A 26,498-nucleotide genomic window follows, 5' to 3' on the forward strand; every position below is an offset into this window, starting at 1 on the left:
AAAAGCTAACAATTGTCAAAATTGTACCAAATCAGTGCACCGATCTAGGAGGTTTTAAATATAATGGTTATAATAACACTTAAAGCTCAGGGGCTGTCAAGGGAGCACAGAGGATGAGTGCCAGATACAGCTTCCAAACAGTAGAAAGAGACTTTGTCATGATGCAATGAAAGCGTTGGGATATTAATTGTGATAAAACAGAAAGTAGGAAAAATTTGGGGAGGGAAAAGGGTTATTACATATACAATGGGTTTTCCTCTTTAAACTGTTTGGAAACCAGAAAAACAAAAGCCACTAGAAATAGTTGTTTCTTCTTGTGCTTACGGAACAAAATTAATTGCTATTACAAGTGAGCAAAATTTGTTTTAATATTTTGTGTATGTCTTAATATTTAGGAACTGAACCAGTTTACCTAAAAACTGGTGAGAAGCTCCAAGTTGCTTGGGAAAAAATGAGCAAATCTAAGCACAATGGAATAGACCCTGAAGAATTAGTGAGAGAGTATGGCATTGACACCCTACGTCTTTACATTCTGTTTGCTGCTCCTCCAGAACAAGATATTTTGTGGGATGCTAAAAGTAAGTCAAATTGTTTCTGTTGTTTGGTTTGTTTGGTTTGTTGGTTTGTTTTTTTTTTTTTAGTGTGTTACATATTAAACACAAAATTAATACAGTTCTTGATGCCCAAATTTTGGAACAATTGAATCAAATAAGTATAATGAGCAGGTTTTATTGTTTGCTTCTTTCAAAAGAGAGGGGGTCACAAAGCTGTCACTGAGAGGCAGGCTTGCAAGATTACTGCAAGCAGCTTACCTCTTTCAAGCTAAAAGCGTGTATGAAAAGTACTTCTCAAGTGGTATTTTCTTCCGAAATAATAGTGCAAACCTGGACCTCATTCTCTTATTGTTTTATTAGCTATGATTAATTAACTGAAAAAGATTTTTAAAGATTTTTTTCTTCATTTAAGATTTTTTTTTTTAATCATACCAGATTACAGCTAAAACTTTGCAATTATTTATTATTTCCATTTATTTAGACATGTATGCAAGCGCTTTTGTAAGCTGGACCATGAAATACCTCTCAGAAGAATCTCATTAGAAGATAATCAGAGTTCCTAGTAACTAATATTTGTATACCCATGACATTTTTATGAGCTTAGTTGTTGAATAAGATAAGATTTACCCTCCTACACACTTATTTACTGCCATCATGCAATTTGTCATACTGACAGATACTGATTTCTTTTATCTACTGTGGTTCATACATTTTAATGTAGTCTTATGAATACATTTAAATCTAGCCCTCTTGTTGCATAAGGCTTTAATAAAACACTCCATGCCTGATTTAAAAAGGTGTATTTCTTCATTCTTTCTTGTGTTAGCTTCTTGCTACTTAGTTCAGCCTGCACTAAGCATTATTTCAGTTGCTATCTGTTACCCTTTACATTCGTATGTGTTTATTTACATGTTATTGCACTGTTGTATGTCCTGGAGGAATGTGCTTAAATGGCTTTTCTCAGTTGGCTTTCTGTCATCATCTGATCATAACAGTACAGCGCTAGGCATGTGAAGAGGTAATGTGTCTTAAAAAAAACAACCACTTGGAATCAAGCTGTAATTCCTGTGTCCCTAGCAGTACACAAGTACCTAATTCCCTCTGAAGCAGCTAATTCAGTGATACACAATCTTTTTGCTGTATTTTTCCATCTTGAAAATGGAATAACTAAATTAGTATGAGAATTGTGGGTACAAAATCTTAGTTGCAAAGTGTACTAGAGCTTGGTGGTTAAACATTCTTTAAGAAAGCTAAGCACGTGCAGGTATAATGCTAGCAAAAATGCATTTAATCATTCAAACCAACCTGTTTACCACTTGAGAAATACAAAGAAAGATTTCAGAGTCATGTAGTGTTAAGAGAGTTTTGGAAAACGTGAACAAAAGGAGATGTTAGGGCTTGACCTTGGCCAGCATTGGCTCTGTCGGACACGGGGGAAGCTTCTAGCAGCTTCTCGCAGAAGCCACCCCTATAGCTCCCTCCGGTACCAAAACTTTGCCGTGCAAACCCAATACAGAAAACTGTCTTACTCTGAGAATATTAAATACTGTTTCTCAGTTGCCATGATCCTTCTCTTCACTGGATGTGTTTTGATAGCCTTTTGAGGATTGCCCTCTAGACTAGATTCCTTGTCTTTTCAGTGGTGGACGTGTAGGCAGGGCCTGATGTCATTCTCTCCCCCTCTCCCCTGGTGTGGGCAAGCAATCTTCCAGACTATGCAGGACCAGATGTGATCAAACTTACCCAGCAGCTTATTACACCATTACTACAGTCTGGATAATGCCAAGCCTACCATGTCTAGATGATCTACATGCTTCTGGTATGAACAGGAGATGGAAAGTTTGGGGAGACCTTCAGACTCCCATTCCCACCTATGAGAGTTCATGAGGATCGTGCAGACATAGTCAATCAGGTTGTATTTTACTGTTCCCAGGTGTGCAGGAAGTCTTTCATCTAGTGCAGACAGATAATCCACTTGTATTAGTCACATGTCTTTTACTTCTCCCAGTTTAGTAGCAGCCCTGGCAGTCTTTTCAAGTGCAGTTGCCAGAGCAGAATTGGAATCTCTTGTGAGTGGGGACATCTTAGGATATGTTGATACTGTGCAATGCAGTGTGATGTAGTGCCGTGTAGCTTAGTAGAAACACAACACATCTGGAAGAGAGAGCTAAAGACCTATCAGTGCCATACCTCAAGCCATACCTTCACTAGTGACCCTGCACCACACCACATGGACGACCTGGCTCTGAGCGGCAGTAGCTTGGGGCCTCTCTGTAGCATGGTCCCTAGGTCGCAGAACCACATTCTTAGAGCAGCCGTGGAGCAGGGCTGATGCCTGCAGGGTCAGAGTGAGCAGCTTTATAATCTCCCCAAACTAAGTTGTGTCCAGAGATGGTACCAAGGATCAGAGCCTATACTCACTAGTGCGGTAGCATCTCTGTAGCAACAAAAGTATATGTAATTTCTAAAATGAAATTTTAAAAGAAACCTCTCAATTTAAAAAATATGTGTGTGTGCATATGTGTGTGTATATATGTATGTTTGTATACTTCCATGAGTTTGAAAAATGAGAGCATGTAGAACTGTTTTGTTGAGTCATTAAAACACAAGATGAGCATTCTAACATTGACGTAGCATTCGGTTATTTTACAGATTTAGCAAATATTCTTGCTGTACGTGTATTTTAACGTCATTGCAGAAAAATACTTTTGTTTTTTCTTACTGATTTTTTTCCATTAAGGCAACCCAACATTATTTGTAAAGGCATTTTTAATTGCATTGATGTTTTTAATGTAAAGTATAGGCTTTTTTTTAAAAAAAGCTTAACACTAGCATTCAGTTTCCTTTCTGCTTTTCTTTAAACTTTTGGATTCCATTCATTGTAACTGAAATTTGTTTCTGCAATCTTTCGTTAATCTCAGCTGATGCTATGCCAGGTGTTCAGAGATGGCAGACGCGCCTCTGGATGCTTGTAACCAAACTTATTGAAGCAAGGACTTCAGGAACCATGCCCAGTCCTGGGCTTCTGAATAAGAAAGAGAAGACGGAAGCCAGAAAGATCTGGGAGCAGAAGAATCTGGTGATATCTGAGGTTAAAAGAAACACACAGTTTGCATATGACTAAATAAGTTGCTGCTCATGCTAAAACCATATGCTTGACTTACAGAGCCAAAAGGTTTTTTTCCCCAGATGAGTAGCTCATAAAGTAATTTTAAAGTGAATTATTCTCTGTATAAGTAACTTTATTTACCTACAAATCTTATGGGACAGAACTCTTGAAAAATAGTAAGATTTGGATTGGCAAAATTTCCCTGCTGTGTGCCTCCTTTAAAGGATGAAGTGTTATGGCATTAAAATATTACCAATCTGGATTTGGAGTAACTCCATTTCCAGTAGCAAAGCTATAGGTGAGCTAGGCAGGTTATCCCTAAGAAGAGCTTTTGATCTGTTTGCTGCACACCTCATTATCATGCCTGCTGTTTCACATAGAATGAAAAAAAAAAAGTTGTTGGAGAAAATATATTAGCGTATCCTGAAAAAAAAATTACTGAAATGATTGTTCATCTCTTATGTGTTGTTTCATGCTGTGATTAGTGTCAATTCAATTAGCAGAAGGAGACATAAATACCTGCAAAATTAACTTAAAATATTTTCCTATGGATAAAAACTTTTCCTGATTTAAATCCTGTGGTGAGGGACCTTCCAAGTGTTTCAACAGACATTAGAATGACAGTCTTGGTGTGGATGGACAAGCTGTCAACAGTGTAACTGGATTTACAAGTATGAAGGCCTCTTGCAGGGCCAAGGGAAGATATTTTATTAAAGAAAATAAAGGGTGATTACTAATACACAGTTCTAATTGGCATTGAAGCTTTTAAAATCCTGAAACAGAGGGAGAGCTAGTCAACTGAATTTTTATGATTATTATTTCCCCATACACACGTGTGGTTGCATATATGATATTTGCATGCCAAAGTGATTTTCATGTAAGAGATAAAATTCTAAAACATGGAGTATCTTAAGTAATTAGTGATAGACTTTTTCTTTTAATACAAGGTAACAGAGTACTTCACAAAGGATCATTTGTTCAATGCAGCTATTTCTCGACTGATGAGCCTCACTAACGTACTCCATGTAAGTATGTGATATGAATGAAGGTTTTTTTTTCTGTCATACCCCGTTCCTGTAAGTTTTTATATAAAGCAGGAGCTACCCAAACTATAGGTCCAGCATTCCAAAAGTCATTTGTAGTCATTACCATTGCTACTAACTCGAGAGCCTCATGGACTTAGGTGAAATTATTTGGTTTAAAAGCAGCATGTTCTAGTCTCACTGTAACCCTGAAATATATTGTTTTGCAGGATGAGCTTGACGGTGTTAGAGCAACTCGGTTCTGATGTTTGCGCCTGCATCCTGTAATTTCAAAGGATACATTTTGTTTGGCTCTGTCCTTTCTTCTCTTTTGCTTTTAAACAAGTTGCATAGATAGCTAGGTATAGCAGTACATTGTAGAATTATCGAACATCCTGATTTAAAGAAAAGAGTTATTCTTTACAAGGAAAATCACACATAATCTTACATTCCTCAGAGACAGCTTTCACCACTGAACTGTCTGCTAGTTTGCAAATTCACCTTTTTAAAGCACGCATAAAAATAGCTTGTCTTTAGCATTTTTTTAGATTGTTGTTTATCAGCCAGTGATGATAGATCAAATATAATAAAATCTTACCTTCATTTTTGTTACTACTCTTAGATCTGGTTGAGCATTTTTTCAGACATATAATGGTAATGTGATCTAGACCAGAAATCAAATTGAAATTTGGGTTTTTCAGCTTCTTTGTTGAAATACCATTTTATAAGTTATGAATTCCAAGGAGATTATTGGCAAAATCAAGGAACTTAATGAAAAGTTAAGCAGGGCATGCACAAGTACTATACTGAAATAACATAAGTCTGGGATACTGTGTGGTGTTGGGAAGGTGACACACGGTTCTTTATCTCCAACTCAGTGATTCATATGCATTTTGGGCTGGTGGATGGTGAGAAGTGAATGTTAAAAAATAAATAAAGAAATAAAAATCAGTGTTCTATGGACAGCCAGATGTTCGACCACTGACATATTTCTTGACCAAAGAAGTCAGTGCAGTATCTTTCAAGAACAATTTCCATATAGCACAGTGACACTTCCTCTTTCGGTCCCATTTGAAAGGAGGAAGTGGGGAGGTGGGTGAAGATTAAATATAGAAAACAGGTAGTAGTTACTAAAACTTACTCAAATCTAGTTTGCACTGACCTCATTATCATCAGTGATAAGAAGATGCCATCTGATAATATTTGTGGTCTGTGTCAAACAAATCACTAGATTTGAACACTTTTCTAGTAGATGGGAATGGGTGTTCATCACACCCACCAAATAGTTCTCATAAGCTGACGTGTATCGACATTTTTCTGTGCTGTTTCATTAGAGAAGCAAATTAAAAAATAAATGCGGAAGCTGAACTTACCATGTGATGTAATTTCTCTGACTCAGAAAAAGCAAAGAAAAAGCTTCTCTGACTACTTTTAGTGCTATATCTTTTCTATTAATGTGCAATAAATAGAGGAATGAAGGTTCAAATTTCATCGATCTAGCACCTTTTGGAAGAAATGGAAAATTTTCTGTACTAGAGAAGCTGCACACTTTAGTAGAGCAATCTGAACATCAAACTGTAAAAGGCTGTGCTGAACTTTTCGTTCCCAAACCTTCCTTCATCTCTAAAACCTCACTTCACCACTAAATTCAGCTTTACTTAAGCCACTTTCAGATCCCATACAACTCAACCTTGTCCCAACAAAAGCCATGCTGCATTCAGCACAGTTTGGCTGATTCAGCACAGTACTTCTACACAAGTACTTCACCTCTTCTCAGATAATAGTGCTAATTTTATCGAAGATCGCACTTCTAGAAGTGGCAGTACACAAAATGGTTTTGAGGGCCACGGTTGTCCACACAGTCTGTGTTCTGACTCCTGTACCAGAGCAGATCCCCAAAGGATCAGCCTCTTTGGGATTAGCTTCCGAGTGTTAGAGAGGACTCTGTGACCAAGAGTTGCAACTTTAATTCTCCACAATTTTTCATCAGTTTCTAATTTACTATGAAATTACGCTGTCCTGAGCATAGACATTGATTTTAGGTTTTACTACTGCATTTTCTTCCTAATTAAACTACTTCCCCACCCCACCGCAGAATATATATATTAACAATTGATTTTCTTTTCCTTCTGTCTTTTTGCTTAGCAAGCTTCTCGGTCTCTTATTCTCCACAGCGCAGAATTTGAAGATGCTTTGGCTACACTGTGCATCATGGTTGCACCTATGGCTCCCCACATTGCATCAGAGATGTGGAAAGGTATTTCTTAGAAATACACTTTTTATTGCTATTGCAGGAAAAAAGGCAAAAAGTTAACATAATACGTGTCACTTGTCCCTCAATTCTGCATCTATCTTGTCACCTTCTGTCATAGTTCCTAAACAAACTTGAAACTTGTGGTGTTCCCAGATCTGACTGCTCTTAGTTTCTTTCCCTTTGCATACGAAGGTGGGTTTCTTGAGACTAGGCAGAGAAAGGAAGAAGAATTCAAGACAGGACTTGCATGAGGAATTCATATGTCAGCTGCTAGCAGCTCCTGTATGTAAAGTATTAAAAGCTGAACCTGACACTACAAACAGCCCTTTTTCAAACAAGTGTTTCAGAGTCTTTGGATTACAAATACCTTCTTTCAGGAATTCAGGCAGAGAGGAACATGTCAGAGGGCTGTATACTAAAAAGACTAAATAAATTTTTTCAATAAAAATCCTACTCTTGTAAAATTCTCCAGGGACTGAGGGACTTTATGCTGCATATTAACCTCTCGCGGAGAGTGGGAACAGTAGACAGGAAGTCTTTTTTAAGATCTGTCACAGCTGTAAACCTTGAGGTCTGAATCCCAAGTGGGCTAAGTTGCGTGGTGCTGCTACAGTTAAAGCCTTTGAAATAAGGGATGTGCATGCCAGAGTTCAGCAGTTGCCTTTAAGGTTTATTGGGAGAAGTCCCAAGACATATGTGGGAAGATAGGAATATATTCTGCATTAAGACTGGCCACAGATTGCTGTGTGGTTTTGGACCTAATGTTAGCTTTTGGATGCTGTTTTAACACTTCTATTCTCAACAGTCATCCTAAAACTTTCTGCATTCAAGTGTTTACAGAGCAGAGCTACTTAATAGCTTCTATTTCAGAGCTGTGCATGGCCCTGTAATAATGTTAACTGCCGAAGAAAGGCTGTTCTTGTTCAAAGCAATAACATAGGGGCAGAGACTCTGGAAACAGCAAGATACATTAGGGAGAGTGGTTTGTTTTTTTTCTGTGTTTTCGTTTCCAATGTTTTTAAGATGTCTTCATAAAAGCTTAATTGTTTAGCATAAAGAGTAGCATCAGACATGATCTATCTGGAAAAAGCTACTTCTGGTCAATATTATTTTGCAATATCAAGTACTACCATACTTAAATGGAAGTAATTGCCACGACTTTGTTTTCTGCGTTGGTTGAGATGGAGGCAGAAGAGGTCCAGGCTAATTACTTACACATACAGTGCCTTGTGAACTTGAGATTCGAGTACATTTTAGGGAATACATAATTATCAAGTATGTTTGATAAAATGACAAAGAACACTAGGATGTCTTAATTAACATAGCTTGTAAAACGTAAAGCTTAATTCTGTAACATTTTCAATGTCAGAGGAGGAAGTCTTTTCTTGCTACTAAAATAACTGGAGAATGAGAATGTTTCTCTGGACATTTTCTGGATCTTTGTCTGATGTGAGAATGAAAAGGAAGCATATAAAAATTGGGAGTGTATTGTCCTCAGCTTCTGTCTGCATTTAAAGATAAAATTTTGCTTGTGTGGTCCAAAGACTGTGCATTATAATTCAGTGCGACTAGCATACAAAAACATTGTGGGGTGGTTATTGCCTGAAGAATTTTGTGACTAAACATGAAAATTACAATCTCTTTTAGCATGATCATCATTACATTACATCAAAGTTATTAAATAATTTAATCAGGAGAATATATGTACATTTAACTACTGTATTATGGCAAGAAGACGATATTTTTGAAATAGCCAACATCTAGCAATTCTGTCCAGGGATTGGGATTTCTGGTGAAAAATGTCCAACTATAGTCTAGGGAAAGATTTCCCAAGCTCATGTTTTGAATTGCACTCTGGTTCCACCAAGTCTTGTTGCTCTTGTGGTATAACCAATTTCTTAAACTTTAGTACATATGGGTGATGATGCTTTCTTAATTTAAATAATTTCAATATAAAAATTAAGCTTTCTAAATACTCTCTTTAGTTTCCTTTGTGCCTTAGTTCTTCATACACAGAGCAAGTCTCTCTTTTTGTACTTTGGCTTTGCATCTAAATGTAGGGATAGTGCTGCTTCCTCTCTTGTAAACCAGTCAGGAAAAGGACTTTGTATATTATTGGCTCTATAAATAGCACCTAGAGCAGTGGACCCCCACACTGATGGAAGCTTCTGTCTGCTATTGTAATGCCAATAATAAACACCACATCAGCAACATATTTATAATTAAATACTGACATTTCATTCTAAAATAACTTCTGCGCAGCCTTTACATCTTGTTTGGTTTAGTTGATTAAAACAATGAGCATTTTTCTTTCTACAGGGGAAAATGAAACTGGGAAATTTGAAAGCCCTGTAGTTAATATCAAACAGATAATTTTGCAGTTGAGTAGAATGCTGGTAGGAACAGTGACTTGTGTTAACTCTGAACCATATTACACTTCCTTATGTATTTAAGCTTTTTTTGAAGACAAAGGATTTTGCTTTCTTGTTGTTGTTTCTCATTAGAAAGTGTTTACTACATAATGAGATATGCCTAATATTAATTTTACTACAGCTTTAAAAGAGAGAGAAGAAAAGAGCATTCTCATTAATTTTGACTGTTTGCATTGTGCTTCACAGGATGAATTTTTTTTTACTGTTCCATTGTAATCTCTCCTTTTATGCTTTTCTGATCACTGATTATGGTCAAGAAACATTTAAGAAGAAATTACAATAGAATTTAAAACTAAATGTGAAATATGACAACCTACAATAAGACCTTGACTTAATGTATTGTATTTTAGTAAGTTAATTCTGCCAAAGATTTGTAGATAATTAAACCACAGAACTATAGAACTTTCTGGCGAAGCACCTGGAATGAGGCTTTGTGGAGGTAATAAAATTACTTTTGACAACTAGAAGCTCTTCTGCAGGTGCAAATAGTATTTTTTCACTTGAAATGACAGGTGTGTTGTAAAGTGAAAAAATCAACCAACCTTTTTTCCTTTTCTAGTTTTGGAATAAAAAGCTAGGCAAAAGAGGCTAGCGTCTGTAAATATTAAAATCTTGAAGGCTCAGATGTCTAAAAATACCTGATACTGTAAGTTTTATTCAGTAATTACATAAAATAGTCTCCTTTGCTTAAAAAAGTAACATTTAACTGCAAAACATGATACAATAAATTTTAAGTATCTAACAAATTTTCTTAAATACTTGAATTCTGAATGCATTTGTATTTAAATAACAAAAAATGCTTTTTTGCATTTTAATTTATTTCCATTTCAATCAAAAAGCTATTTATCACAGATTACAATGAAATGTAAAAAAAAAATTGCAAATCAGTGTTTTCTAATACAATAGCTTGTAAAAATCAAAGCTTGGCTAAGTGTATAAATTTGTATATAGTTGGCCACTTTGCTAGCAAAAAAGTTCTTTACAGCTGGATTTAACTGCAAATCAGTCCATCTTAATGATTACCAACTAAGGAAAATATTAGGAAAATTACAAAGATTATTTTAAGTGTTAATTAAGGATGCTTTGCCTGACATTAAATAATGACTAGCATCAGTGATATAAGTAATTTTGATTGTAATAACACTACCCTGCTTTGCAAGAGCTGCATCAGAGTTCATTTGAAATTTTGGCTTTTTAGTCCACTATGTTTTCTTGGTGAGTTTGTTGATAAACTTTGCAAACTTGTAACTGCAGTTTGATATCCCAAGGATGCTTCTGATGTAATGTGCAACAAGTATAATTAAAGTAAAATTAGAGAGATTCAAGGTACAGCAATTCTTGTGCTTCTGCAGCTGAAGAATTATTCTCCCATGGGATTTAGTTCATATGTGACCATCTTGTTTTCATGCATCAGGTAGAAAAAAGGAGTTTGGTCTCTTTGTGAGCTGGTTGAAGAGCGTACTTCGGTACTGGCAGTAAATATTTCCAGTTTGAGTGAAGGAAAAGCTGCTTGAATGCTGTTTAAGTGCCTCGCTTTTCAGCAACTGAACAATAGTGACCCGGTGCTTTGATATTTTGTGTGTGAATGAGTTCTTTCTCCTGCTTAGAGGAGGAACAGTTTTCAGTATTTTGGTGTGTGAACCCCATGGTCTTAATTGTGCCATGAATACACTGGTTTATCACTTAATAACATAAAAAGCAACTGTAGCCCCTCGGTGTGGGAAGAGTTCATGCGGCTGACATCTTGGCAGTTTGTGAACACTAACAGGATGAGGAAGTCTGTTTCCTTCCTGAAACCTTGTATCTGAGGAATATACAGACACCATTTGAGACTTTTTTTTTTGTCGTTTGTTTGTAGTAGTACAGTATTTTGCTGTCCAGACAAGGATATGAAACTGCTTATTGCAAGTTGTTAAATTTTTGTTAGAGATGGCACATGAAAGATATATACTGATTATAAACACATCTTAAGACATATTGAAATGAAACATAATTATTGGAATTTGTAATGCTATAACTCTGAGCAACATTTTAACTGTCACTGCAATAGCTCTTTTGCAAGAATTTCTTTGTCTGAATTCAGTCCTTGATCAAGGAGGCTTCTGTAAAGAATAGAGCTGAGTAGAAGCTAGTTGGATGTTGCAGATTTTAATTGAAAATCTGAATGTAGAAATCCCCTTTCACAAATCCAAGAAGAAACATGATTTGGAATAAAAAAAATATTTTTTTCATTGAAGAGTAAAAATGTAAAGTGAAGGATCGTAAGTCCATAAAAATAGAGGAAGGCAGATCATTTTCAGAAGGTTAAGAGGATTCACATGAAGTTTGCTGAATTGGAAACACATTCTAGAGTTAGCTTTTGGTAACCCAGGCTTTTCACAACCCTCCTTGGTGCTCCACATCTGTCACTAGTGAACGTATAAAATGGATCCCCTCGTACTGTACTGAGTATATGTAAATTTTCCTAACTTTACCCAGTTCTGTATTACCATACCAGCAGTACAATACAGGTTTTTTCAGAGCTGTCTGGAAACAGCTGTTACTGTATTGCTCTCATTTCTTTTGAGATTGCAGACCATTTCACATATTATTGACAGACACATTCCTCCTGGGCTGCAGAAAGGTATTTCGGACACACGACTTGCCTGAATCTGTCAAATAGGAAGATTCATTAAATAGTAAAAAAGCATATCAAGAACAAAGTAACATGGTAACAACCTTGTCCTTGGAAGACACTGCAGAGGCCAGTAAGATACTGACCCAGAATGCATCTCCTTTACACATTCCTGCTCTGAGCTTTTCAAAAACTTTTATCTGTGGGTCTGCTAATGTGGTGGATTTTTACTTAACGCAGATTTCTATTGTTTTGAGTTAGCAAAATCCAAAAGTTATCAGCATTTGGATAATGCACCCTCACAGTCACCTTATACTGCTGCCTCTGATTTTCTCATATCTCCTGTTAGAAAATCGTGAGTCCTAAATTCTGTTACTGGTGTTGCCTCAGATGCCTTCGTTAACTTCCTTCTATCGCCCATTAAGACTTCCGTCCTCCTTGCCTTTTCTGCTTTGTTAACCTCTCTGTGCTGGCCCTTGTCCCGTGCCAGCTTTTACTCGGTGTACTCCACAATCACATCTTTTTGTCTTGCCTACATAATTTTGTGCCAAACTAGCTGCACTATTGCTGAAATTTTACAGTTAATTTTTTCTAGTGCTTTTTTTCTGTAAGACTAGAGTTACCTTGCTGCCCTAGTTTACCTTGCTGATACACAATTGCTTCCACATCTTCCTTCTTAAATCTCTTTAAGATGAGAATCTGCTTTTCCCCCCTAAATAGCACCTTAGGGGAAGTATTATGCTTATGAAATACTCATGTAATGCTAATAAAACACTGTCATGTGCTGAAACATTGTTAGACTTGTCCTGTCCCCTCCTTCTCTCAACTCATTTACAGTAATATAATACGCGTTTAACTCAGTGTTTTAACTTGGGCTCCAGTGCTGAGAGTTACTCGTTAGGGAAACCTTGTTTTAGTATTAGCTTCCTAGTCAGTGAAAGTCCATTGATGCAGATCCAATTGCAGGATCAGGGCTTTGGATTGAGCACAAGTGTTGTCCTTGATCTGTCCTGTATGGATGTACAGGTGTGTACATATAAGTAAATGGCTTACAGTAAGTAAAAATGCATTCAGGTGGCTTTCTGTCCTGTGTCTGCAAGGGAATCTATAGCCATAAAAGCAAAACATGTCAAAAAATGTAAAGCAAAATGCACAGTGCTTCATAATGTGCACTCCACTAGGCGCTTTCCAGTATGATAAGACGGTAAAACAGGCTTTTAATGTTTTCACAAGAAAAGTCTGTGAAACGGTCAGTTCTTAACTTCTGAAACAGCACTTTTGTGTAACTTTTCAGAATCGAATGGGAAGGCTGGAGGGAGGGTTCAGCCTAGGTCCTGACAAGTGGACCATCACCATTCTGGATCATTGCGATGAAGTTTCTGGTTTTATGTGTGTTGCATTTTGAAAATGCAAACTAAATTATTGCCTTTTCTGTGTTCTACAGCTCACAAAATGTGAATTAAGGCAGGAAGCCAAACAGGCAACATAACTAAAACTTTCATTTTGGTTTCCTGTCAAACTCTGTTTTCTGAAACTAGTTCTCTTGACTTCTGCACCTTTTTTTTTTTTTTAATACGGATGAGCTCATAGCTCATTTTGTAGCAAGAAAACGAACCAAAAGATAGATATTGTGCTAGTCACGCTTTATCTGCTTCAGAATACATTTTGATTTTTTTTTTTTTATTAGTAGGTTTATTAGGACTGACATCCTTCACAGGGATTAGAAGTGACCCTGGTTTTGCTTTCATAGATAGAAGCTCTTGACTTCTAACAGAAGGTGATTTTTAAATAGGTTGAAGAATCCACTTCCAACAGGAAAATAAGGAGTGGCCAGTATGCATGCTTCTGCCACAAGGCATGTGATCAGTTGGAAAGAAATGAGCTCATCTGGGTGTTCAAAAGCCAAAAAGGGAAGAATCTAGCAGCTGTTGTCTTTAAAGCCAATGTGATAATGAATCACCAGTGTGAAGATTTTTTTTTTTTCCTGCTTGAGTTCCTATCTTTTGCTCTTTCAGTTTCTGAGCTACTGTTGCAAAAGTAAAAAAATACACAAAACCAGAGCCATTGAAGACTTTTAATCAATTATTTACCTAATAAGATTGTGGCTTAATTGTTATTCTTAGAAAATGTGCACGTTCTTGCTTGCCATTAGTAATAGCTCCCACTGGTCCACCTCACTGCCCCTTTCTGAATCATTCAGCAAATAGCAAGGCTGTGTGTCATTTCACCAAAGTGCTCTGTCTGAAAAAGCGCTGACAAAAATCTGGCGGATTTTTCTGGAGGAAGTTGCATTCTCTTTATGTCTCTCTTTGCTGTTATTCACTGTATTTAGACTAAACAATCCAGCTAGCTAAATTCATGTATGTATTATGTATAGGTTGGTTTTGCTCCATTATCTGCCATTGTGCTGTGTTTTGAATAGCTTCAGATACCTCAGTCTCAATAGTGAATCTTGTGTTGATGGGTTTTCTTTATGCTCTTGCTGGAGTTTCCCTAAACCAGATGAGATTTCAAATACATTTTGCAGTTCTGGATGAAGCATGTGCTTATAAAAAGTTGTAGTCTGTAGTCTTATTCATACACAGAGAATGTTTTTAATTTAAAAATCCCCTGGTTTTGTGAGAATCACAAGAGTAATCATCATCAATATTGATCATATTTGACAGCCTCTTGTTAAGTGAAATCTTTATTTTGTCCTACAGCTGGAGTAAACAGCAACATAAGTCCCACTTGGAAGCTCTGATTCAGTTAAAGAATGCAGCTTCAGAATGAATTGCATACTATTCTCCTATTACTTAAATCAGGAATGAGTTGTCTTGGGGAGAGCAAAGTCTGTTTAATGAAAGGAGATAATTTATAGCCATTTTAGGAGTTTTTTAAAATAAAATCAAAGGATAAAGCATTTCATAATGTACATATCATGAGAAGGAGAGCAAGCTGTGCAAGGTGTTCTTATGTAGCACCTTTAATTTGCCAGAAAATAGATACTTCACAAAATATGAGAAAATCTTGCAAGTAGCTTGACTTGCAAGTTTAGAAACTACCCAGCATATTACAGATGGTAAAATAATAAGCCGTACTTGTGTATGATTTTGTTTGAGCTGTTAGTAAAATTTTAATCAAACTGGTGGTGTTATTGAAAAAAACACAGTATTATGATTGACTTCTAGAAGTCAGCTTGTGATGCAGTATTACAATTTAAAATAATAAACAGTGGTCTTCTGTGCTTTTGGCAAAGTGCTCATCCAAATCTAAAATGTGCCCACGTTGTTCATGTTAGCATCCCTACACATGGTATGAAACGAGCACTTCAAAGTTGTGTATCTTTCTGTTTATAACGTGCTGTATCCTAATCTAAACAATGTTATTTTCTCATAAGGGACTTGCTTTTAAAGCCAGCTTTATTCTGATCTTATTCATCAAACAAATTCCAAAGATCGAATGTTCTGGTTACAGTACAGCTGAATGTTTGACTGGTTTAATTTTCCAGGTTTGGCACATATGCAGAATAAACTTTGTACTCATCATCACTGGGATGCTGATGTGCTGCTCCAGTCCTGGCCCAAAGTAGACCCAGAGTATCTTCAGCCATCAGATGTTGTGGAGATGTCTGTTCTGGTAAGAGCATTTAGTTTATTTTCAGTGGTGGCCAAGAATGCATTACAAGCTCAGAGGATGACAAAATTTCTGCTCTTGTGGAAGTCAGTTCTCTTCTTAGGTGGCTCAGCGAAAGGTCAGATAGAACAGAAGCTGCAATTACCATTGTGCTGAGTAATTAAAATGGTTCCTAAATGAAAAAAATGTAGCAAGTCTGGAAGGGAGATGATCTAAATACAAATTTTCTTGAGTGACTGCATGTTAGTACCCATGGAGATTTGGCCAATGAACAGCTGTGGGCAAGGATGGTACAGTCAAAACTGTGATCAAAATACAGGTCCCTCCAGACTTTTTGCATGACAGTGCATTTATGATCTTGGCCCTGAACAAAAATGTATAATTACGTGACATTCCTTGTGCTACCTGTAGTGCTATGGTTGCCTAATACAAGCTATCATAAACTGAGTTACGTTGCTCTGATTTTTGTGAAACGATGTTTCCACTCTGCCTTGGGCTGAACTTCTGGCACGTTTCAGCAGCGTGTATTTGCAGGAGTGAGGCTGAGGAAAAACAGGTATCTTTGCTAATGTTATAACTGTGTTCCAGTTTCTCTTTGAGCTTTAACACCTTTGTGGTCTAGGGAAAGAGCTGGCAGTTCAGTAGAAGAGTGGACATAGAACTACATTTAGTTAACCTGTAATTTTCCAAAAACGTGTATGTGCACATGCACCGTGTAGTTTACTGTCTTTTTTCCTGCGTCTCTAATTAACCAGTCTGTATTCAGCATGCTCCCAGGCATCGTACAGCTTTATCGTTAGATGGAGCACAGTAGCAGCAAGTGCCACTGCAGACCATAGAGGGACTGCCTGGAGCCAAGGGGGTGGGATCCATGAGTAGTGTCTCAGCTCTTCCATCGACTGGCTCCTGGTCAACTTGCATTCAAGGTCTTCATGCGCAAGCATTATGATAGGCTGTAATTATGTAGTTGAATACTATTAGATCTGCAGGACTCCTGCCTTTTTCACTGCTTACCAAAGAATAACCTTTAATATACCATGCAGACATTCTCAACTTAAATCTTTTAAATTAAATTAAATGTTTCAACTTAAACACTTTTTGTGTTCCTGGACATTGAATGAGATGGAGCCTCTAGAAGAAATGTCATTTGGTCATGTGAAACTGCATGTTCTCTGTGTGTGTAAGAGAAACAGAAGCAATGCATTTTATCTGTATTTTATTCTGTTAGCTCCTTTGGGTAGAAGGAGTAAGGCAGTTGGGTTATTTTTGTTCAGCTGGGTTTTTTGAGGAGGGAAGATATTGGTTGGATTTAGGGGAAGTTGTGTTGCTGTAGATTTCCTTAATCAAAGTATCTTTGCAAATAGTTTCATATCTTTCCAGATCTCTGTCAGTCCACTTGAACAGAATGAGAAACGCTGCTAAAACACTTAATTTTTCTAACATTCAACATACATCCTTAGCAGAGGCCACAGAGTATGTATTTTTGGAGGAAATTTTCAATTGGCATCTTTTCCCAAACCAAGGAGGACTTAAGTGCCAGCTGGGGTTAATAGCAGACAGCCTAATATTCACTGTGTGTTTATTGCTTGCTTCCCTTCTTTCTTTCTTTTTCTTTGATAAGCTTCTATTTATACCAGTAAAGAGGTCATATATCCACATAAATCTTCACTGAGGTATAATCACTTTGCTCAAGCTTAAAATAAACCTTCACCTTCAAGCACAGCTAGCAAACATCTTAAATTCCAATGTTCAGTTTATAAGGAAGTCACGAATGAGAAATCGTGTAATTATAGAAACTTCTTTGCAATTGTGGTTAAAGCAAACATGTTATTAAATGTATCTTTAAAATAAAAACTTCAGCAATACAAAGAAAACTCTGAATTCAATGTTTTTAAGACTATACAACTGAACATGAACATGCCTAAACATTTCACTGATATTTTTCTGCTGATGTTAAAACTTCCTTCTCAAAAAAAGAAACCGGAAAAATAAAAATTAATTTTGCTTTAAACAACCATTATGAAAATTATTTTTGTTTCTTTTGCTGGTTGACTTTGTCAAAGCCATAGTCTTGTGTAGAAGTCTTGTAATAAGAGAAAAAGCACCTGTGTTCTCAGTCATATATTCATGGAAGAATATGATGTATGTAAATCCCTTCCTTAGTTCTGAGAAAGCAAGCGAGTGGAAGACCAGAGAGACAAGTTCCTTTTCCAAACTGGGAATAATTCTTAAAAATAGTGCCTAGGGGATGTGCCTGGCTTTCTACTGTAAGAGTAAGGCAAAAGGGAAATACAGAGGAGCAGGGAGAAATCATCATAATGTGAATATTTTAAAGTCTTGTGGACACTGTAGGTTTTTGTATAGTTGTAAAAATAAATTGCCCTCATTAAACCAAGACACACTCGACATACGGAGGAATTGGTTAGTTGCAAAGAGGCAGTGTCTCTTCACAAGGCTGCACAGTCACACTGAGTCTTTGGGCCACAACCCTATTCTTCTCAAGTCATCAAACTGCCTCAGGCTGCCAGGGATTTGCCTGCTGAGACATGATGGTTTTATTTCTCTTGACACAAAATACTTCATTATTTCCTGTCTGTGCTGGAGTTATGTCTTTCCATATTTAACCCAAAGCAACAAAAGCAACCAACTGGCTGCATCCTTGGCTGATACAATATAGATTGTCTACAAGACACTTAAATTCACTGGATATGCATGGTATCTGTTATTCTAAATGTTATGGCAAAGTTGAATATTTTTAATCATACTGTATTGGTAAATGCTGTGAAAAATCTGACCTGAAAGTAGTGTGCGTTTCATCCTATGAACACACTTCTGACCAGCATTCCTCACATTTTCTAGGTGGTGAAGAACTGTTAGCAGCTGTGGTCTTATAACTGATGTTTTTATAAAATAAAAAAAAGTTGGTGTCATTTTTCTTGCTTTGGCATATGAGGAAAGCCTAAAAGTGCACAGATATTTATTTTGCTTTTTACTTCTCAGAAGGATTATGCACCAATGATAAAAAAATATTTGAGTTGAACTAAAAATTCCTCTCTGCTGCCTCCAGGTGCTTATGTTTCAGTCTTTTGTGATTTCATTTCATCCTTTCATAACCTCTCTAGTTACCTCTAGCTCCCTCTAGATCCAAAGTAGTCTAAAATGTCAAATGTTTTTTTTTTTAAAAAAAAAAAACGAAAAGAAAAAGCAACAGCTTCCTTCCTCAGGCAAAGACAAGACCCAAGCCTCATTTATTTCTCCTCTTGCAGCTTGCTGTGGTTTTTCAGAGAAACAAGGCTGCCAGCACCCAGGTTTCTTGTGCTGGGACTTTTACCTGGAGCTGTTGGTCTAGTGAGATACAGAGAGAGAGATGGAGGCATAGCAGAAGATATTTGCCCTGCTGAGCATCTAACCCCTTGACTAAAAGAAAATGTGAATAGGATGCTTGTTACGCACAGTGTGTGATTAAATCTGCAGGTGCTTATTTTAAGAATGGCGTTAATAAGTTTGACTTTGCATCATGATACTTACGATACAATGAAAGCTATGCTGCAAACATGCAGAAATCGTAACCAGTCTGCTGTTTGATAGGATTTGTGGTCTCAGCTCGCAGCGGGGTGTGGGAAGATCGGGAGGGATGCTGTGGGAAGGTACGCAGTGCCAGGTCCCCTAGACTTCCCGACCTTTCTAGGAAAACACAGCCGCTAGCAGTCATTTATTTACTAAGCTGATTTAGACCGCTTGGCTTTTCTGTTGAGAACAGCACCAAATAGGCTAGTTGTGGCAAGTTTCCCCCATGGATGTGCCAACATCCATCCACTGGGACGTATTCATTTGCATCACGGAGGACAGCGAATGACATTTTAACTAAGCAGGCATAGTTCTGAACTGCAGGCTGTGTGTCCTAGCAGCAAGCTCACAAGCTTGCTTTGTATTCTCACTAAAACTGTATCCGTTTGGATTTTACCGTTTTCTTTTTCCTGTGGAATGTATTTCTTCTCCGAAGTGCCCTGTCAAAAAGAACTGCTTGTATCTATCTTTCACAAAAGCTTTAAAAATGAACTCTTGTGTGTTTTTCAAGGGATTTACTTTGCATGAGGTGCTAAAGGCAAAGTTTAACACAGCCAGCCTTTTATGATGGCATGTTACGGATGCATGTAGGAATAGTTAAAAGCCTGCCTACATTATCACTGCAAATTGATGTCAAGGCTAATCAAAAAACAGAAATGACTCATCCCAGCTACGTTTGAGACTTCATCTTGTTCCTTAAAAATCTGTCCCAACTTCCTCGCTCTGAGAACTGCACAGATTATTTTATTTTCAATAAAATACAAACTAGGTAAGTGAAGTAGGTCTCTCTCATTCGTGGTATGTTGCATACATGTATCCTGGATAACATCCAGGTGAAAACCAAGCTGTGTGCATTTTTATGTCCAAGCTGTATGAAGCAACATATGTTCCTTTTAGATGATTGAAAACTCGTTACAATGATGTCTAAAGGTCAAAGATCTGTAGTACCTGCAGCAGATTTTTATGCAAGTAATTTGATTTAACTGGATTTAAAAATTCAAATTATTTAATTCGCTAAAATGCGTGATTGCTATTCTTTTCATTAATCCACTGAAAGTAGTCCATATAAATCTGAAAGCTTTTGTAATAATGAATTTTATGCCAATTCCAGAAGGGTGCTCAGTAAGGCTCTGTAGTCTCTGTTCGTTATCTACTCTTACTGAATGACAGAAAAGATTTGTAAGACCATTTTATAAATTAAAGTGATTCCTACTGAAGGCCTTAACTCAGTTTTACTTACATGATTCTGCCCTGCTGATGCAAAACCAGTATGGAAGCTGCTCTGAAAAGCAGCCACACATAGGAAAGCATTACCTCGTGAGTGGTTGTCATCTTTGTGGTCGGTGTTGGCTTAATGAGTCATGCATTTAGTACAAAGGCAACATATAATGAGTTAAAGCCTATTTTTCTAAAAATGAGGGATGATGAATCTTTCAGATATCTTTTAAGCCACAAAGATTTTTATTTTAATAAATCACAGAATCACAGAATGTTAGGGATTGGAAGGGACCTCGAAAGATCATCTAGTCCAATACCCCTGCCGGAGCAGGATTGCCTAGACCATATCACACAGGAACGCGTCCAGGCGGGTTTTGAATGTCTCCAGAGAAGGAGACTTCACAACCTCTCTGGGCAGCCTGTTCCAGTGTTCGGTCACCCTCACCGTAAAGAAGTTTTTCCTCATATTTAAGTGGAACCTCCTGTGTTCTAGCTTGCACCCATTGCCCCTTGTCCTGTCAAGGAATGTCACTGAGAAGAGCCTGGCTCCATCCTCATGACACTTGCCCTTTACATATTTATAAACATTAATGAGGTCACCCCTCAGTCTCCTCTTCTCCAAGCTAAAGAGACCCAGCTCCCTCAGCCTCTCCTCATAAGGGAGATGTTCCACTCCCTTAATCATCTTCGTGGCTCTGCGCTGGACTCTCTCTAGCAGTTCCCTGTCCTTCTTGAACTGAGGGGCCCAGAACTGGACACAATATTCTAGATGTGGCCTCACGAGGGCAGAGTAGAGGGGGAGGAGAACCTCTCTTGACCTGCTAACCACACCCCTTCTAATACACCCCAGGATGCCATTGGCCTTCTTGGCCACAAGGGCACACTGCTGGCTCATGGTCATCCTGCTGTCCACTAGGACCCCCAGGTCCCTTTCCCCTACGCTGGTCTCCAACAGGTCTGCCCCCAACTTGTACTGGTACATGGGGTTATTCTTGCCCAGATGCAGGACTCTACACTTGCCCTTGTTATATTTCATTAAATTTCTCCCCGCCCAACTCTCCAGCCTGTCCAGGTCTCTCTGAATGGCTGCGCAGCCTTCCGTTGTGTCAGCCACTCCTCCCAGTTTTGTGTCATCAGCGAACTTGCTGACAGCGCACTCTAATCCCTCATCCAAGTCATTAATGAATATATTGAATAGTACTGGTCCCAGTACTGACCCTTGAGGGACTCCGCTAGACACAGGCCTCCAACTGGACTCTGTCCCTTTGACCACCACTCTCTGGCTTCTTTCCTTCAGCCAGTTCACAATCCACCTCACTACCCGATCATCCAGACCACACTTCCTCAGTTTAGCTGCGAGGATGCTGTGGGAGACAGTGTCAAACGCTTTACTGAAATCGAGATAGACCACATCCACAGCTTTACCATCATCTGTCCACTGGGTTACATCCTCATAAAAGGCTATCAAGTTGGTTGAGCATGACTTCCCTTTGGTGAAGCCATGTTGAGTGCCCCTAATAATCCCCCTATCCTTGATGTGCCTAGAGACAGCATCAAGAACAAGTTGTTCCATCACCTTTCCGGGGATGGAGGTGAGGCTGACCAGTCTATAGTTACCCGGGTCCTCCTTCTTGCCCGTTTTGAAGACTGGAGTGACATTCGCTTTCCTCCAGTCCTCAGGCACCTCTCCCGTTGCCCACGACTTAGCAAAGATGATGGAGAGTGGCCTAGCAATGACTTCCGCCAGGTCCCTCAGCACCCGCGGGTGCATCCCATCAGGGCCCATGGATTTATGGACGTCCAGATTGTTTAATTGGTCCCTGACCCAGCCCTCATCTACCAAGACAGATTCCTCCTCTATCCTGACTTCTTCTGAGGCCTCAGGGGTCCAGGGCTCCTCAGGACAGCCTCCAACAGTATAGACGGAGGCAAAGAAGGCATTCAGTAACTCCACCTTCTTTTTATCCTCTGTCTCCAGGGCCCCCACCTCATTCATCAGTGGGCCTACATTGCCTCTAGTGTTGGCTTTACCTGCAATGTATTTGAAGAAGCCCTTTCTGTTGTCCTTGATGCTCTCTTGCAAGGTTTAATTCCAAGGAGGCCTTAGCTTTCCTAGTTGCCTCCCTACATCCTCTGACAACAGACTTATATTCCTCCCAAGTGGCCAGCCCCTCCTTCCATGATCTGTACACCCTCTTCTTCCACTTGAGTTTGCCCAGCAGTTCCCTGTTCAACCATGCAGGTCTCCTGGTACCCTTCCTTGACTTCCTACCTGCTGGGATGCTCTGATCTTGAGCTCGGAAGAAGCAGTCCTTGAATGCTAACCAACTATCTTGGGCCCCCTTACCTTCTAGTACCCTGTCCCATGGGATTTCCCCCAGCAATTGCTTGAAAAGGCCAAAGTTGGCCCTACTGAAGTCCAGGGTTGCAATTCTGCTAGCTATCTGTTCCTGCCACATGAGATCCTGAACTCTACCATCTCATGGTCGCTACAACCAAGGCTGCCCTCAACCTTCACCGCTTCAACCAGACCCTCCTTGTTAGTGAGGATAAGATCCAGCAGCGCTCCTCTCCTAGTTGGCTCATCCACCATTTGCATCAGAAAGTTATCATCAATGCACTGGAGGAACCTCCTGGACTGAGGCTGGCTGGCTGAGTAGGCCTCCCAGCAAATATCAGGGTAGTTGAAATCTCCCATGACAACCAGGCCCTGTAATTGCGAGACTGCTCTCAGCTGCCTGTAGAAGGCCTCATCACCCTCCTCATCCTGATCCAGTGGCCTGTAATAGACACCCACAACAGTATCACCCCTGCCAGCCTGCCCCTTAATTTGCACCCACAAACTCTCAACTCGCTCCTGATCCGCCCCTGGACAGAACTCAATACATTCTAGCTGCTCACTCACATAAAGAGCAACTTCACCACCTCTCCTTAGCGGCCTGTCTTTCCTGAACAAGACATAGCCATCCATGACCACATTCCAGTCATGCGAGGCGTCCCACCAAGTCTCTGTGATTGCCACTAGATCATAGACCCCCGACCGAACACGGATTTCTAACTCCTCTTGTTTATTCCCCATGTTGCGTGCATTGGTGTACAGGCATTTCAAATCTTGCATTTGAATCTCTGTAAGGAATCACTTAGCTGTGAAGAACCCAAATTGCAGCCTAGAAGCGTGTACGAACCAAGATGCCCACCTGAGAAACTGCTATGTTCACTCTCGTGATTCAGCCTGTGTAACTCTCATGTTTTTAAACTTAAAAGGTCGCTGCATTGCATAGTCACATGCTGCTTGCTGTCTTCAAAACTAAGGCTTACTATGGCCACTTCTTCAGTTTTCCTTGGGTATCATGAGTCAGAGTTTCATTCTCTTATTTTATGATAGAGGGACAGGAGGTATGGAGATTTTGGCTTCTACTTAGAAAGTTTGGTGTTGGAGAAAAGAGTTTGTGTTGGAGAAAAGAGTTTGATCCACGTTTTTTCCCCACGTATAATGAGATGTATTGGATTCAGGAAATGAAATTGTGTAAATCAGTCTAGTAACTTCTGTTTTTCTTGTTTTTATGGCTCTCTTTTTCAGATCAATAACAAAGCTTGTGGCAAAGTTTTTGTGCCTCAGCAAGCAGCCCGCAATTCTGAAGAAATCCAGGAACTGGTTCTTCAAAGTGAACTTGGAGTCAAGCATCTCCAGGGACGAACCATTAAAAAGGCCTTTCTGTCTCCTAGAACTGCCCTTATCAACTTCTTAGTGCAAGAATAGCAAAGGCTCTGCTGGGCTGTAAAAGGGAACTGGAATCTTTCGAGATGAAACCAATTCAAAAATACCAGTTATGGTTATTTAAATCTCATGTAACAGTGGGGAAGAAATGTTATTAAAATCAGGTTGCTGCTAAATCTTCATTTCAGCGTGGAGAAATGCGTGGAATTAAAGTTTCTTATCAGGTCACGGTGGGATGCTGTTTGTCCGTCTTCTCTGGGAGAATGAGAAGGAAGCACAGAAGAACTAAATGATTGTAACAGAATGTAAATGATATAAAGCACAGGGGTTTTAGCATCAGCCTCGGGAATATATCGTATTGGAAAGTTGGCTTGGCTAAATGCAGAGGCATAAATATGATTCCAGGACTAAACAACTGCCCTGAGTATGTGCTACACCAAATGTTAGGTGCGCTGCAGTTAGTCTTTGCTCCCTATATCTCATGGTTGGGCACCCTACCGTTAACTAACATTTTAAGTTGTAAGAAAATGTTACTGTAGAGTGTTCATTTTAAAAAGGATTTGTTTAGCACTGGCCTTGAGCACAGCAGGTAGCCAGAAGGGGGTGGTTTGATACATTTCACATGTGTTTCAGAGCCAAGCCAAGAAAAAGGTCAGATTATTTAGCCAAGCTCTGCCTTAGCCAGGACCCTCCTTCCGCGCTGGCATATTTCTGTTGGCTCATACATGAGAGATTCGACTTCAGCAAAGTGCTGGTGGTTGTTTCTGCACAGACCAGAATCGAAGTTACTTCCTATGCATGAGCCATCTCAGAGACTTTCGGGGGGATTCAAGAAAGGGATGAGTCGGCTGCTAGAAATGCAGCAGTGGGGAAGGCAAACAGCATGCTTTTTCCTCTATTCCTAGTTCTTGTAGTGCCTAGATCGTAAAACTTGAATCGAAATTCTTTCTTTTTTTTCTGAGGGGCTCATTAAGTGGAAATAGCTGTCATGTTTGTAAAAATCAGTCAGACTTTCATAAAACACGGCCATTCTCATGCCTCATTTCAACCATTTTATTTGTACGCTGCATTGCTGTTATATCCACATGGAAATGTTCATTGTATTTAGCAAATGCTTGAAAAAGGGTTTCCAAAGAAACAATTACAGGGTTCATTGTGTAAGAATGTCTTTTCTTTAACAGCCATTAAACTAAGTAATCCAATAAGCCAGCCATTTATGAGCCATTCTGACAGTTAAGAAGGCAGCATGAAGAACCATCTAGGCAAATACAGAAGTCTCTATTAACCCTCCAGCCCAGCAGTCATCGGGACTGTGTATTAGATTGTTGTTGGTTTCCTTTTAATCACCCACGTAACAGTAAATAAGTCCAATAGATCCTAAGCAACTAGGATCAAGACAGATCACACTGCAGTGCGAGTACTGGCTAAGCAATACCGATCCTCATTGTGGTTTTGAGCATTTTTGGTACTGAAGATGTAGCTGCATAACAGAGATGCCAGGCTCAGCAAGCTCTACGTGTACCTACTTCTGCAACAAAACTCTTCTGATTTCTGCTTCCTTCTGGACCACGCTTATGCAGATTTTCTCTCCAGCAGTCCTTTGACACAAGAATGACTAAGAAATGGAATATTTATAATGAAGATACGGTCTTTGCAGTTTTAAGACTCCAAAAATCTCAGCCACAAAGGAATGCATTCAGACATTCAAACACAGGCCTTCAGTTGGAGTTAAAATAATTTGAATTCCAGTGTCTGCCTGACATATATGTTGTTATAAATTCATAAAACTCCTGTTCAGAAGCCCCTAAAAGGACTGTGGAAGAGATCCTTTAAAGTAAAATCTGTAGCACTGCACAGTCCTGCTTTTTTTTTTCCTGTGTAAAAGCTCAACACACCCTCTGGAACCATTTTAACAGAGTTTTTCTTTGGGGGAAAGGTGACATGTTTGGTGTAAATTGTAAAAGTTTTTATTTAACAAGGATGAAAAAAGATGTTGTCAGCCCAGCAGCCCTACGGTGCCTTTAAACAAAAGCTGCAGTCACTGCAGGGCTGAGCAGCAGCCCACAGTGTTTATTGCTGTTAGCACTGGCGGGTATTTGCTCTTGCCGGAGGAAGTGAATTGTAGATGTCACTTGGTGATTCAAGCAAAAATCAAAATAAGGAATGGACTTCTGCAGGCTAAAAAAGGAAAGGTAGTGGTGAACAGCAATTGCACAAAACGTGTACGGTCAGAAGTCGCGCCAGCGTGTTTACAGTAAGTTGAAATTCAGTGTGGTCTGGTGGATATGAAAAAGGCAGTGAAAAAGTGAGTGAGAGATGATGCAGAAAGTCTGACAGAGCCTAATCCCCTGGTGAGTGTCTGTTTGAAAGGTGGCAGAGGTGCCAGCTGTGGAGT

The 26,498-nt window shown here is 39.0% G+C and overlaps 1 protein-coding gene across 2 annotated transcripts in view; it reads left to right on the plus strand.

The window, feature by feature from the left end:
- LARS2 (leucyl-tRNA synthetase 2, mitochondrial) overlaps positions 1 to 25,957 on the plus strand; it is a 90,642-nt gene extending 64,685 nt beyond the window's left edge. Inside the window, exons 16-21 of one of the 2 annotated variants that reach the window (XM_068405284.1) lie at positions 396 to 578; positions 3,476 to 3,645; positions 4,611 to 4,688; positions 6,831 to 6,942; positions 15,476 to 15,603; positions 23,966 to 25,957. In XM_068405284.1, coding sequence (XP_068261385.1) covers positions 396 to 578; positions 3,476 to 3,645; positions 4,611 to 4,688; positions 6,831 to 6,942; positions 15,476 to 15,603; positions 23,966 to 24,145 — 851 coding nt within the window. In that variant the 3' untranslated portion in view covers positions 24,146 to 25,957. Of the gene's footprint in view, positions 1 to 395; positions 579 to 3,475; positions 3,646 to 4,610; positions 4,689 to 6,830; positions 6,943 to 15,475; positions 15,604 to 23,965 lie in introns of those variants that run through there. The other variant, XR_011048550.1, reaches the window with a different exon arrangement.
- Positions 25,958 to 26,498: the final 541 nt, after the last annotated feature.

This window comes from Nyctibius grandis, chromosome 7 (assembly GCF_013368605.1).
Source record: "Nyctibius grandis isolate bNycGra1 chromosome 7, bNycGra1.pri, whole genome shotgun sequence".
NCBI lineage: Eukaryota > Metazoa > Chordata > Aves > Nyctibiiformes > Nyctibiidae > Nyctibius > Nyctibius grandis.